This window comes from Nematolebias whitei, chromosome 17 (assembly GCF_014905685.2).
Source record: "Nematolebias whitei isolate Nwh7 chromosome 17, NemWhi1, whole genome shotgun sequence".
NCBI classification, from domain to species: domain Eukaryota; kingdom Metazoa; phylum Chordata; class Actinopteri; order Cyprinodontiformes; family Rivulidae; genus Nematolebias; species Nematolebias whitei.
Genome location: NC_056514.1, coordinates 29745780 through 29759596, shown reverse-complemented (window position 1 = coordinate 29759596; position 13817 = coordinate 29745780). Strand labels below are relative to the sequence as shown.

The 13817-nt window shown below is 42.9% G+C and overlaps 1 protein-coding gene across 3 annotated transcripts in view; it reads right to left on the bottom strand.

The window, feature by feature from the left end:
* Positions 1–13817, bottom strand: part of adkb (adenosine kinase b) — a 199663-nt gene that overhangs the window by 120436 nt on the left and 65410 nt on the right. For all 3 annotated transcript variants that reach the window (XM_037691472.1, XM_037691470.1, XM_037691471.1), the window contains 2 exons: positions 12134–12306; positions 6090–6198 (listed from right to left, as the gene is read on the bottom strand). In XM_037691472.1, the coding sequence (XP_037547400.1) occupies positions 6090–6198; positions 12134–12306 (282 nt within the window). The remainder of the gene's footprint in view (positions 1–6089; positions 6199–12133; positions 12307–13817) is intronic.

Here is a 13817-nt window from a genome sequence, read left to right as displayed (position 1 = left end):
TGCTGATTATTTCATTCATTCAACCTTTACTTATACAGGCTAGTCTCATTGAGTCACAAGGACTCATTTATGAGGGACCTGTTCCAGACAGAACATATAAAGTACAGACAGCAATACCAGTAAACAATGATACATGCTGCTGATCGCATGCTGCTGATTATTTCATTCATTCAACCTTTATTTATACAGGGTAGTCTCATCATGAACTAATATCTCACTGAACTGCAAATGTTGGGGATAAATTTGAAAACATTTTTGAAAGGGAGTCTCCAGAATGTCTCAAATGTTTGCAAGGGTTCTCAATTTCCTTGCGTGAGTCGCAGAGGCTCAACGTCGTGCTGCATGAATTTTAAGCATGTTAAAAAAGAATAGTGGAACAAAGTTTATCTCAAAAGATCGTTGCAGGTATCTCACACCCTTTACATTTGAGTTTTTATAACTTCCAGAGACATTCTGCTCTTTATTGACAGAAAATATTTGAGGGTACTGCCCTGAATGTCCAGGTCTACAAACCACGCTGAGGATAGATAACAGTTATTGAAAAACGGGTCCAAATCTGCTTGTTTTCATTTTAAAAGTGTACTAGATAGAATAAATTTTAAACATAAGGATATTTGCCTGCTGAGGTGAGTACAAAGCAGGCAAAGGTGGCAAAAACTTCACGAGTACGGTCATATCTGCGTGTTTTGTGATGTTTGTGTCTATTTGTGATTGTTTTTATGCACCATATTTTTCGGACTATAATGTGCACTTAAAATCCTTGAATTTGCTCAAAAATCAACAGTGAGCCTTATAATCTAGTGTGCCTTATGTATTAATTCTGGTTTTGCTCACTGACCTTGAACCGATTTTATGTGGTACACAGCGCTCAAAAATCTGTCAAAATGAACTTATTTTGCTTAATGCGTATAATCCAGTACGTCTTATGTATGAAAACAGACACATTCACTGATATTGCGGCTTATAGTCCAAAAAATACGGTAGTTCTCTATGTCTATTTTTCTTGTGTTTCCAATTTCCTCAGTGTTTGTCTCTTCATGTAGTCAGCTCCTGCCACTCTCACCTGTTCCTCATCGTCTTTGCCCAGGTGTTCAGAATTTATTGATATTGCACCTTATAATCCGGTGCGCGTTATAGTCCCAAAAATATGGTATCTTTAAAAAGTGTGCGTTTGTGTTGATGTGTTATCAGAAGAGCAAATACATAAAAAACAGGAAAAACTTTTTGACAATTATGTTGATTACCTTGACTGTAAATGTAGACTTTGCCCTAATCAAAAAAAATTGTGAAAATTTTTGATTTTTAGTACAAATCAACAAAATACAATGAAAGTCATCTGCATATATATCCATAATTATATTTAGTACATATGGAAAGAAATATATTACAAAAATGTTTCTTTAAATAGATAATCAGAATAATTTTAACTTAAGCAAAGCATGAAATATATTCCACCTCAGGGCAGCACGGTGGCGCAACTGGTAGAGCTGCTGCCTCTCAGCGAGCAGGTCCTTAGTTCAAACCCCGGTCCAGGGGCCTTCTGGGTGGAGTTTGCATGTTCTCTCCGTGCATGCGTGGGTTTTCACCGGGTGCTCCGGTTTCCTCCCACAGACCAAAAACATGCATGTTAGGCTGATTGGTAACTCTAAATTGTCCCTAGGTGTGAATGAGAGAGTGAATGGTTGTTTGTCTCGATGTGTCCCTGTGATGGACTTGCGACCCGTCCAGGGTGTACCCCGCCCCTCGCACAGTGATTGCTGGACATGGGCACCGGCGACCCCCGTGACCCAAAATGGAATAAACGGGTAAAGATAATGGATGGATGGATGGATATTCCACCTCTGTCATAAAGAAGTAAAACTAAATGTGGAGTAAGGATAATTGTAAACAAAATAATTTCCACAGTTGAGTGAAAGCCACAGGATGCGAGCGTCAGCCATGAATTAGCAGACTCCGCCCACTCAGGCCTGCAGGACCAAGAGGCTTGCTGTTCCTCCAGCAGGGTCGGGCCAGCCTATACCTCCCACTGGCGCCGGACGCCCCACCAAGAGCCAATCGCCGAGCCCCGCGCTCATGACAGCTCGTTACTACTCAATTAGGCAGGTGCACCTCCACGCACAGGCTTCTGACAAATACAGCCCTCCCAGATGCATGTTTAACATTCGAGAGAATTATATAGTGACAGCAAACACTAAACACCTCACCCTCATCACTTGATTGCCTCAAGATTGGAATCCTATAATTGGCCCGAGCTATTGGGGGGGGGGGGGGGAGCCAATGAATATGATCCAGTCGACTTGTAATTGAACAATAATGAATTCATATTCATACGATGTTTGCTAGCAATTACAGAATCTGATTAGGCCCAATTTGAAGTGACATTGTTCTGTGCTAAAGAGTCTGTGGTGTCGGGCTAATAAAGAGAAGGCGAATCAGAGCCCGGCCGCCAACATGACCTCTAGAGATGAGAGGCGTGCTGACACAGAGGCTTGGCTGGTGACAGACGGGGTTTGGCACCCGGTGCTCTTTGTCCCCTAATTTCTACAGCTTATATTCACTTGCACTGCAGAAAAATAAAATAATAAATAAAGGTTGATTTTGAAATCTTAACACCAATGAATACAGACTGTACACATAACGAAAAGACAAGCAAGGCAAAACAACAACAAAAAAAAGATGATCCCAGGAGAAGAGATTCTAATCAAGATGAAATGATTTACAAATCTATTTAATAAGGCTTGCCAGAAGTCAAACTTGGCATGTAAATGCGGTGAGGATTAAATTTCATCGGCAACCAAGACTGTAACTGATCGCCTGCAGACAAAGGGGGAGCCTGCCAGTTTTTTTTTGTTTTTTCTCATCCTCCCTCCCTCTTTCTTTCCCATGCCTGCATTTTGCCTCGTGATCCCTCCCTAGCTATGTGGAAGGACAGGGGCAGTGCAGAGTGGTGCAGTACAGAGGAGAGGAAAGAGGGGGGAAAAGAAAAAAAAAGAAAGGTGAGGTAAGACGGAGGGAGAGAGAACGAGGAAAGGAGGCACATTAGCAGTAAAGAACAGTGGTGAGAGGGAGAGCAGAAGGACAGTGGAAGATGGCGAAAGAGTCTCAAGGTCAACACGAGGACAGTGTGGTCCTCTGAGTTGGACGCAGACGCAGACGCAGCTGCAGTTACCTCTGCGCTAATCAGCCCTTCGGCTGGTTGATGAGGTGTCAGACGTGCGTGTGGAAAACATTTAGCTTTGCTTTTTCTGTCTGCAAAATGAAGAGGGCTGCTCGGGTGGAGGAACTGTGCATGTGTGCCACTCTGGGGTTTGAGCAGGCTGACGTTCTGCTTGTGGTGCCAGTGCTGCGCTTTTCTTCCCTGCCTTTGCTTTGCCTCCCAACTCTGATCCCCCCCCCCCCCCCCCGCATATTATGCTACACTGACTGAAGCTGAACTCCGCTTTCCCCCGCAGCGAGGGCAAGCATACAACTGCCAATTAATGCTACGTACAGTGTGCCAGTGTTAACGGCGTGAGGCATTCTGGTTCAACTCGCAACGCCGTTTGAAGAAAAGCAAAATGAAGGAAGAAAACGGTGGGCGAGCGAGTTCTCCTCGGGCGTGGCTAACCACTCGCGAGCTAACGGTGACTGCACTCCTAATGCGGGGCTCAAATGAACAGCTGTGATCAGATTTGTGACCTAACTACAGTGCAGGCTGTGCCTCGTTGGTTGAGTTTCGTGCACCAGGCCAGTTGGCAGAGGCAAGTGTCTCCTCGTCTATCCTTGGGTTATTTCCTGACCATCTGTGCCCAGTCATTAACAGGCCTTTTCACAGTCAATTGTCTCGTTCCTCTTCCCTATTTCTGTTACTTACATTGTGCGCAGCCATGGGATGGAGTCCGTTGTTTTCTATACTTAAATATAAATTAAGTTTGTAGAGGCCGTTTTATTAGCGCGGACCAAGGTTAACTCAAAGGGGCATTATGGAGGAAGCATCAAGCAGTGGAGCTCAAATTACAGGGCTAACTGGTACGAAAAACAAGCCAGTGGTATGCTGCAGAATATGTGCATGCTGTGAGTGTTTAACAGCAAATATGTGTGTCTGAGAGACTAGAGGAAGAGAGAGGCAAAGAAGACAGCAAAAAGGAGAGGAGGAGGGGGTGTCCACAGAAGGCCAAGGGAAGGGGGGATGGAAGGAAAGTGGGAGCAAAATAAAAGGGGGGAAAAGAGACGAGGCTAACTGGGCCAGCGTGCACAAATCACCCAAACCAATTAGAGTCACTCATTTTCTCTTCCTGCACAAACTCCATTTCTGATGTTTGCAATTGTCAGGGTGAGGAATAACTGCACACATCACTGCAGCAGTGATTCAAAAAAATAAAAAAAATAAAAAAATGAAAAGAAAGAAAGAGATGTGCCTAAAATGCGTTTAGCCATCCCTTCTCCTCGCCTTTTGTTATTGGTCTTTGTGCAGTGATTTGCCTAAGGACCCAGATTTCCTAGCAACAGCCTGCCACAAAACATTTGGCAGGAGTTCAACATTCTCTCTCTTTGTGAGAAATGGCAACGCTGCCTCCCCGCTCTGCGTCTGCCACCAGCTCCGCCGCTGCTGCTGGATGAGCCGGTCTGGCTGCGAGAGCCCTCTAATAATTCTGTTTTCATCCAATCACGCCACATCGAACGCAGGCACCTTGAGAGCCTCTGCCAGGAATCATCAATCAGCTCCTTAACGCGAACGCAACGCCCCGACAGACGCGGACACATGTGCGAGCGAATAACATGCGCACATGTGCACATTTTGGTAATTAAATCTACGGATCCGAGTGTACATGACCGCATAAACCGCCCGGCAGCAGTTTAATAAAAATAATAATCAAGCGAGCACAGAAAGGTTAGCGCAGGGAGAGTGAAAAATTTACAATCTGGCTGTAAATTTGGTAAATGCACCTAAGTGCTCTCGACAAGGTTAATGAAGCCAGAAGGCCTTAGTGTATGTCGCTCTAGACACGACACACGGTATTAAGCAGGAATAGCTGTGGCAGTGTATCTGGATAAGCAGTTTAAAAGTGCAAATGGGACTCTAATAAAGCAACCCCCCCCCCCCCTGTTTTGACAAAGAGGCCCAGGAGGGACACCGAGCGCCACATTTTAGATTCCAAGCACTGACAAACACCCATTTGTGGCTCTTCTATCTCCCCACCTCGAATCCCACAGATTGTCGGATGTGGGCAAAACCCAACTGCCAATTTGCAGAGGATGTGCCATGTTTGCTAATGTGAAGCAGAGGCTAAAAAAAAAACCAAAAAAAAAAAAATGAGACCACACAAACTCCGAAGATGGATGGACTGATCTGATCATTTTATATTTATTTTGGGTGTTTGCTTCCATGACTAGACGGTTAGTCGTGAAACTACCATCATTACAGCTCATGCGTGGCGAGTGAACAATCCAGCTTGGGACAGTATCCCAAGGATTGTGTTGACCGGGCTGTAACGCTGATTTATACCACTAATGAACTGCTTAAAGACATGGAAAGCACCTCAATTTCAGGGCTATCACCTTGACTTGAGAAGAGGGGAGCCGCTGATCTGCCGGAATTACATATAATCCCAAAGAGTGAAACACGAGCATGGCCGTCCATCCTTCTCCAGAAGCCACGAGTGAAGACATTACCTCAGCGGTGCAGCTTGAGTGTGCAAACGTCTAGGCGCACATCTGTCCCCTTCAATCTGCGCGCGTGTTTTGTCTGCGAGTGGAAGATTGTGTGGGAGGGGGTAAAGCCGAATGAACTTGCATAATCAATTTTCACACTTTGGCAGCACCTGTTGGCTTGTGTTCACGTTAAAAGAAATGAATGAATACATTACATGTAGAACAATTTCACACTGCGCTGCAGCGTCGTGCACAAAGACGAGGGGAAAATGGGGAAAATGGAGCTGTATTGTCTCAATAGGTAACAGAGCTCATTTCATTCAACAAAGGATGAATGGATATATTGACAATGCAGAAGGCGTGCTGAGGCATTTCCTGAATAAAGCCTCTTAACATTTTGTCCTCCTCTGGCTAACAGAGTTTGGGAACAGTCGTTCAGAGTAGAGGGTCTCACTTACCGCAATATAATAGACTTTGGCTTTCTCCACCAGCTCCCAGTTGCTGTCCAAGTCCAGGTGTTTTTCCTTTTTGTAGCAGTTTGCCGCTGCCAGGTTAGCAACAAGGGACCTGCCGAGACAGACCCCATAAATCTTCTGCCTCGCTTATCATCCATCTTAATTTTGTCTAAAAAACATCTTCAAAACACACACAGGCTGCAGAATTTCCTTTGTTGTTGTTTTTTTTTTTGTTTTTTTTCAGAAGAAAAGGATATCTTCTTCAAGTGCCTGGACACAATGAAATAAAGTAATCTGGATGTCTTTATTCTGCAAACATCAAACGTTAAAATAAGATATTTGAGATAAACAATAGCACCTTGAAATTATTCATATAATCATATCAGCAGCCGAAGTGGCTCGTTGTTAATGAGGGTTGAAAAACAACACAACTACATTACTAAATGAGCACTTTAGTTGAGTAGTGAGTAGTGGGAGACTGAAGCAGGTGGCATTATCTTAACATAGCTCATTACCCCATCCTCATGTTCTTTCTCTTTATGAGCGGCCATCAAAATGAGAGCACCCATCATAGCTACTTAGGGGGGGAAACTGTTAGGCGACCATACGAGGGTGTTGGAAGCAGGCAAGAAAAGCATTCTGGCCCCAGTTAATGTCTGAGAGAAGAGCTGATCGCAGTGTGATGATGAAGGCTACGATGTGACAGCAGGATGGGGACTGCGTTTGACCCGAGCCGCAGTAATGGACTCAAAGGTTGGGACAAACATGACAGGCAAAACGAGTGTCATTACTGAGGGAGTCCGACAGATATGAGCACTGAAGAGCACTACGAAAGAACAAACACGCCGGATGGTACGATACGTTTAAAAAGGTCGTTTTAAAAGTGCCACTGTCAGCTATTCAAAAGAGAAAAGGCTTTCAAATAAAATAAAATAAAGTGCCATCCAGTAAGGGTGGGGAAATTACCAGTATCTAGTTTTTGTTGAACAGCAATGTGGACATGAACGATTCTGAATCAATATAAAAATATAAAAAATTGGATTATTTTTTATAATGTTAGGAATGTGAGGAGCAGAAAAGGTGGAACCCTGAAGTATAGAAGTGTTGCACCCGGACCGTTTATGTTGTGCATAGACCTGTCACGATAATACATTTTGCTGGGTGATTGTCTCAGAAATTATTGCGATAAACGATAATATTGAAATTTGACAATAATTAGTAATTATTGTCAAATGTAAGAAGGTTCATTTGTTTTGAGTGTAGTACCTTTTTTTGACCACCGGATGGCAGTATGGCAGTATATGACAGTTTGAACCAAAGGACGGATAGTGAGGCAGCGAGCAGCGTGTCTCTTTAAGAAAAATGGGAGGGAAGCCCCTTGACGTGACATGGGCTGTCTCTCTTTTTGGTTCTCAAAATGGTGGACGCTCGGTGCGGTTTGAGCTCTTTAGCATAGCATTTTTCACACAAAGCTTTTAATAAATAAAAAATCAGTAAAAAAGTTCTCAGCTTCTTTTTGCAGAGAAAAACAACTTTTTACACGAAGGAATGGGTTTCAACTATGAATTTTGGAGCTTTGACAAGACGGAGGTTTTTTTCCCCGAGGTTGGCCTGTTGGCTTAGCTCGTAGCTTAGTTGCTTTTAACCGTCCAAAATTGCGTTTTTGGATGGTTAAAATGGATTTTACAAAAAAAAGGGAAAGGGAGGGGTCAGTGAAGAGCACTGGAATTGATCCTTTTGTCATCCAGTGTCTTCAGTAGAAAGAGAGAGACGAAGAAACGATAAAGCCGATAAATGAAAATGTGGTTGATAATTTTCATTTATCATGCGATTAATTGATTTATTGTTTATCGCGACAGGCATATATGTGCACACAGCAGAAAAAGAACACGGCTGACCTAAAACGGTTAGTTCTACTTTGAAAACCAGTGGAAATTATTACAGCTTCTGTAAAGTCAAAGGGAAAAATACAAGTATCACTGTGTGAGGGGCGGGGGACACCCTGGACAGATCTCCAGTCAATCACAGGGACACATGGAGACAAACAACCTCACACTCTCACTCACACTTAGGAACAATTTAGAGTTACCAATCAGCCTAACATACATGTTTTTGGTCTGTGGGAGTAAACCGGAGTACCCGGAGAAAACCCACGCATGCATGGAGAGAACATGCAAACTCCAACCAGAAAGGCCCCCGGTCGGGATTTCATCTAGATCTTTTACGATTTTGATTTTTTTTGCATTCATTTGTTGAATAACTGAATTGTGCTACACGTTTCACACTTTGGAGCCACAATAGAACATGATCATCTCAGCCGCTCCCACACTGGACAACAGTCATCTGTCATCATTATCTTCTAAATCAGGAGTGGGCATCGAGGCCAGTGAGAGTCAGATGGATTGACCAAATATGTTATTATTAGCAGAACGTGAATTTGTGGAACTTGAAATATGATGGCATCGAGACACATCAATATTAGTTTTATAATTGTAATTCAGCCCTCTGAATCCTAATCAAATCATATCAAAGGGGTGTCTGAAGATTCCCACCCCACCATCCAACATGTTCGAGACTTAAGAAAACTGTTTAATCTAGAGCAGGGGTGTCCAATCCTGGTCCTCTAGGGCCAGTATCCTGCATGTTTTTGAGGTTTATCTGCACCAAAGCACCTGCTTTGAATCAATGGGTGATTAACAGGCTTCTGCAGAACATGAAGAGGTGAATCATCTATTGAATCAGGTGGGTTGGAGCAGAAAAACAAGAAAAACCTGAATAGTGGCCATCCGGAACCAGGACTGGACACCCCTGTTCTACAGTAATAAATTATCAAAACATAACTTTTACCATCCATCCTCTTTTACCCACTTATTACTTTTCAGATCACGGGGGTCATCAGAGCCCATGTCCAGCAGTCACTGTGCAAGAGGCAGAGGACACCCTGGACATGTCTCTAGTCCATCATAGGGACACATAAAGACAAACGAGACAAACAACCATGCACTCTCTCACTCACACCTAGGGACAATTTAGAGTTACCAGTCAGACTAAGATGCATGGTTTTGTCTGTGGGAGGAAATCAGAGTATCAGGGAAAACTCACGCATGCACAGAGAGAACATGCAAACTCCACCCAGAAAGATCCCTGACTGGGATTTGATCCCTGACTGGGATTTGATCCGGCGACCTTCTCGCTGAGAGGCAACAGCTCTACAAACTGAGCCACTGTGCTGTGCCTAACTTTGACTAATTGGTAAAAATTTAAAATAATGACATATAATCAAATCCCTTCAATGAACTTAATAGCCATATTTTTAAATGTCTGAATAATTTGTCCATCTATCTTTTGTATAAAAACTAATTAATTAATGAGCAATAAATGCCTATCCATCCATATTTTCTCCTTTCCGAGTTTCAGTTCAGCTGGTGCCCGTATCTAACAGTCACTGTGCGAGATGCGGAGTACAATCTGGACAAGTTGAAGGTTCATCACCGGGACGCACAATAAAAAGAGAAATAAAAATTAAGCTCCATAACATCATCTTGTAAATTTGTTAGAAATTATTTAGTTTAGACAGTTGAATTTCCTCCAACTAAGATTGGCCTGTACTCAAGTGATTCTAATCAGCACACTAAACTTATTATGAAATATTATGCTTAATTAAATTAATTTTAATTTGTTTCACGAAGCTTTTAGAGCTCTTTGAAGTTCAAAAAGGTGGACGCAGAATTTCAGGCAGCAATCATGCAAAGTCTGAGACCCGAAAGAGACCGACTGATTGTACCTTTGATTGCTCAAGTAAAACAAGAGGGAAAAAGTGTTTTTTAACGTGGTTTAACGTGTATATGTTTTTAAAGATTGAAACTCAAAACTCTCAGCTTCCAGTAGGCGGGTTGTAGTTGCTCTTTGACGACTTTCACTAATAACCTGAAGGGCTGTGGCATGTTTTCTCCCAGTCCTTCAAAGCCATCACTTTTCCAATCTAGCCCCACCATCGACCTTTCATCTAGCCTCCCGAGCTGTCGGTTAAACACCTGTAAGAAATATTACAGAGTTCGCCTCCCTGAGCACGGCACCTGACCTTTTCAGGTGTCAGAGCCCACATCAAACAAGCCCACTAAGACCATTCACTGGGGCTGCCTCCCAGGGTGGTCAGGGTCCAGCGGTTGACTGACTGACAACAGCAGTATCCGTGTGGATAAAAGGCTGTAGAAGAGGAGTGTTTAGTGAAGGTGGTTATTGATCGACGCCCGGCCTATCATGAACTACAGCCTTTAATGTTAGTGATATTTGTGTGTATCAGTGCAGAGTTTGACCTCTGCTGTCTCAGATGTGCTGATGATGATGCTGGAGTGAAAGTCACCAGAGACACTAAAACCCCTTTTTTTTCCAGGCGAGAAGGCTGACAGGTGAGAACTGGGGTAGCCCAGGAATCTCTGACACATTGCTACTGTCAGCCAATAGATGGATGACAACTCGCTGGGGCTGCACAGACTGAAAGACAAAAAAAAAAAAAAAAGCTCAAGCTTTTCGTTTTGTTTTCTATAAAGTCTCATCTGAGCACTGATTCCCTGTTAGAAATAGTAGTCCCTCATTTATCACGGGGGGTCCTGGTGCTATAAGTGAAAAACCGCAAAGCAGGAATAGTAGTAGTAGTAGTTTATTTTATTATTTATATAGATATATATATATATCTATATAAAGGTGTTTTAAACCCTTCCCACACTCTTTCAATATTCTAAACAATGTTTCTAAACTCTAAACGCTCTAAAAGAGCACAGAATGTCATGATTTCAGCTCCCTGCCTCCTCTGCTCTTTGCCACCTGCAAGCGCACAAAGATCAGCTGATCAGCTGCAGCAGCAAGCTCTCTTGTCTGAGGGCTGCAGCAGCAAGTTTATCCTGCAGCAGTAAGGGTCGCACAAATGTGAAGCAGGTGCTAAATCATTTTAAATAATTTATTTTAAATAAAAAATCCATGCCGACCGTGTGACTCATCCATCAATCAGCTGATTGTGTGTCATGTCCAATTTTGTTTTGAAAAAACGCGATAAAGCGAGTCCGCGATAAACGAACTGCAAAGTAGCGAGGGACTACTGTACCTAAAACGGTAAAAATAAACCGAAGTAAAGGTTCAACAAGGCTCAGTCAGGTCATCTGGATGGTTTCATTTTGTTGAGATGTTTCGTCCTTCATCCAAAGGACTTCATTCATTCGACCTTTATTTTTACAGGTTAGTCCCATTGAGCCTCGAGGACTCATTTACAAGAGAGACCTGAATCCAAATTCATCAATCCGAGGAGCCACAAACAAACTCAGTCCCCCAAGCAGCACACTCCCAGAGTGGACCAACCAGTTTGTTGTGATAAGATGGTTTCTGGGGCCCGCCCTTTCCCCCGTCAACTCCTCTCAGGCAGCCATAGCCAAAGTGGTTCAAAACATCAAAGTTCATGCTCAGTAATCCAGGTTTTAAAAAAATCCAACAAGGTTCAGCCAGGTCAGCTGGATGGTTTCTTAACATACCATCAGAGACCAATAAGACCAGTGACGTCACACATAGTCACCCCACTGATACACTCTGATAGGCTGTGCTCACCCAGGATGTGGGGGCAGAGCCAAGGGCCAATATAAGCTGGGGCGTTCTGTTGCACGGCACCTCCGCTTCTGCTTCCGGGTTAAGATGAGTCAGACGGACGCCTCAGAGCTGAACCTGTAACTTTTTCCTTCCTGATAGACATTAACTTGGTAAACTGAAATTATATCGCTTGATTTATTTGAATTAAAGTGAGTTTCCTCTCCATCTGGGAATAAAAGAACCAGACGGGGAGTCTGACCGGTTTCAAGGACGGACCCGGTCTGGATTCCACAGGAGTGTGTTGCTTGTGAGGCTCAGTTTGTTTGCGGCTGCTTGGACTGATGAAGTCCTTTGGATGAAGGACGAAACGTCTCGACAAAAAATAAACCGTCCAGATGACCTGACTGAACTCTGTTGGATTTTTTTTGTTTGTTTCTTGGTCAAGAGAAGTTTTTGTGTCAAAGAATATTAACCTATTGTCTCCTGTAATACAGGCTGCACAGGTACCAGTCGGCTCCTCGCTCTGCTCATAGTAATGGGCATCAACGTGGGCTTCTTCGGCCTTCTTCTTCAGAATCTCCCCAAAGCGGTCTTTACCGATGCACCCAAAGAAGGTAGCCACCTTGTGTGGTTTCTGGATCATCCACTAGGAAAGAGAAAATAAAGACAGTTACAGAACGCTCCGTGTACAAACACGAGTCTGTTTGAAGGGTCAAGTTCAGCGAAGGCAGATGGCACACAAACTGTAGCTTCACAGCAAACATGCTGCTTGTGATATACGAGCGCTGCGAGCTGTCGTAAACAACCCAAAACCCGACTCGGCGGCGCACAGAGAAACTATTCTCATCCAAGCGCTTCTCCTTCCTGCCTGTGTGCTAAAAACAGTCTAATCTCCTTATTTACACAAACCCAATAATTTAAGGCTTCATCCTTCTTATGCAAACACAGACTGGGTGTGAGTATGCGCCCGCTGCCACAGGACACTCCCCGAACTGCTCTCTCTTTTTTTGGGTCTCGACTGTGTTGATGTACTCGGTGACTTTTACCTGATGAGAGGCTGCTCAGATTCTACAGTGCTCAGGTTTAACCTCCAAAGATTTATTGACGTGCAGTACGTGCTGCTGTTTGCTTATTTTATTGCAGCCTCCTGCTTTGTTGCTGACGGGGGCCCCTTGTGAATGAGATGTTGCTGCTTTTGGAGATGACCTGTATATGTGTGAAATTAATCATTTCGCACGACCAAACAGCATCTCGGCGGAGGAAGAAAACTGCATTTTCATCATCATTCGTCCCGTCGTCCCTCATTATTCTACTTCCCCAAATCTGGTCTTTAGATACCTCAAAGGAAAAAAAAAAAAAAACAAGCTGAAAAGAAGCACTGTTCAAAAAGAGATTCATTATTTAAAACAAAGCGAACATTAGTTTTTAGTGCAAGGTTGCTTGTTAACAAACTGATAATGAGGGTAAATATTAGCATTTCTGTCTGAAAATATGAAATTTATTACAATAAAATAAGCATAAGAAAACACTTTAATCCAAGTGTAAAAATACATCTAAAACTAAATGCACAAACTGTGATATTGTCTAAAATGTACAAGCAACATATAATAATTAACTGAAAATTAAAAATGAAAACACAAAATGGTAATAATAAAGTGAAATGCAAAAGATTTAAAAGAAGCTGAGACAGAGGCATGTTTACTACTGTGTACATTCAGTAACTCCTTTTCAAACAATAAAAGTTTATGCATTGGGAAAACCACCAAATTTATTTTTAATGCTAATTTTATATTATAAAGCTCCAGTGGACATTCCTGCAGTCAGCATGCCAATTGCATGCTCCCTTAAAACTTCAGCATCTATGGCATTGTGCTGTGTGATAAAACTGCACATTGGCCTTTTATTGTGGTCAGCCTAAGACCCACCTGTGCGGTTATCATGCTGTCTGATCTTCATCTAGACATGCCACACCTGTACGGTCGATGGATTATCTCGGCAAAGGAGAAGTGCTAGCTAACACAGATTTACACAAATTTGTGAATAATGTTTGACAAAAAATAGCCACTTGTGTGCATAGAAAAAGTCTTAAATCTTTGAGTTCAGCTCATTAAAAATGGAGCAAAAATGATGCATGTACAGTATATTTTTGTTCTGTGT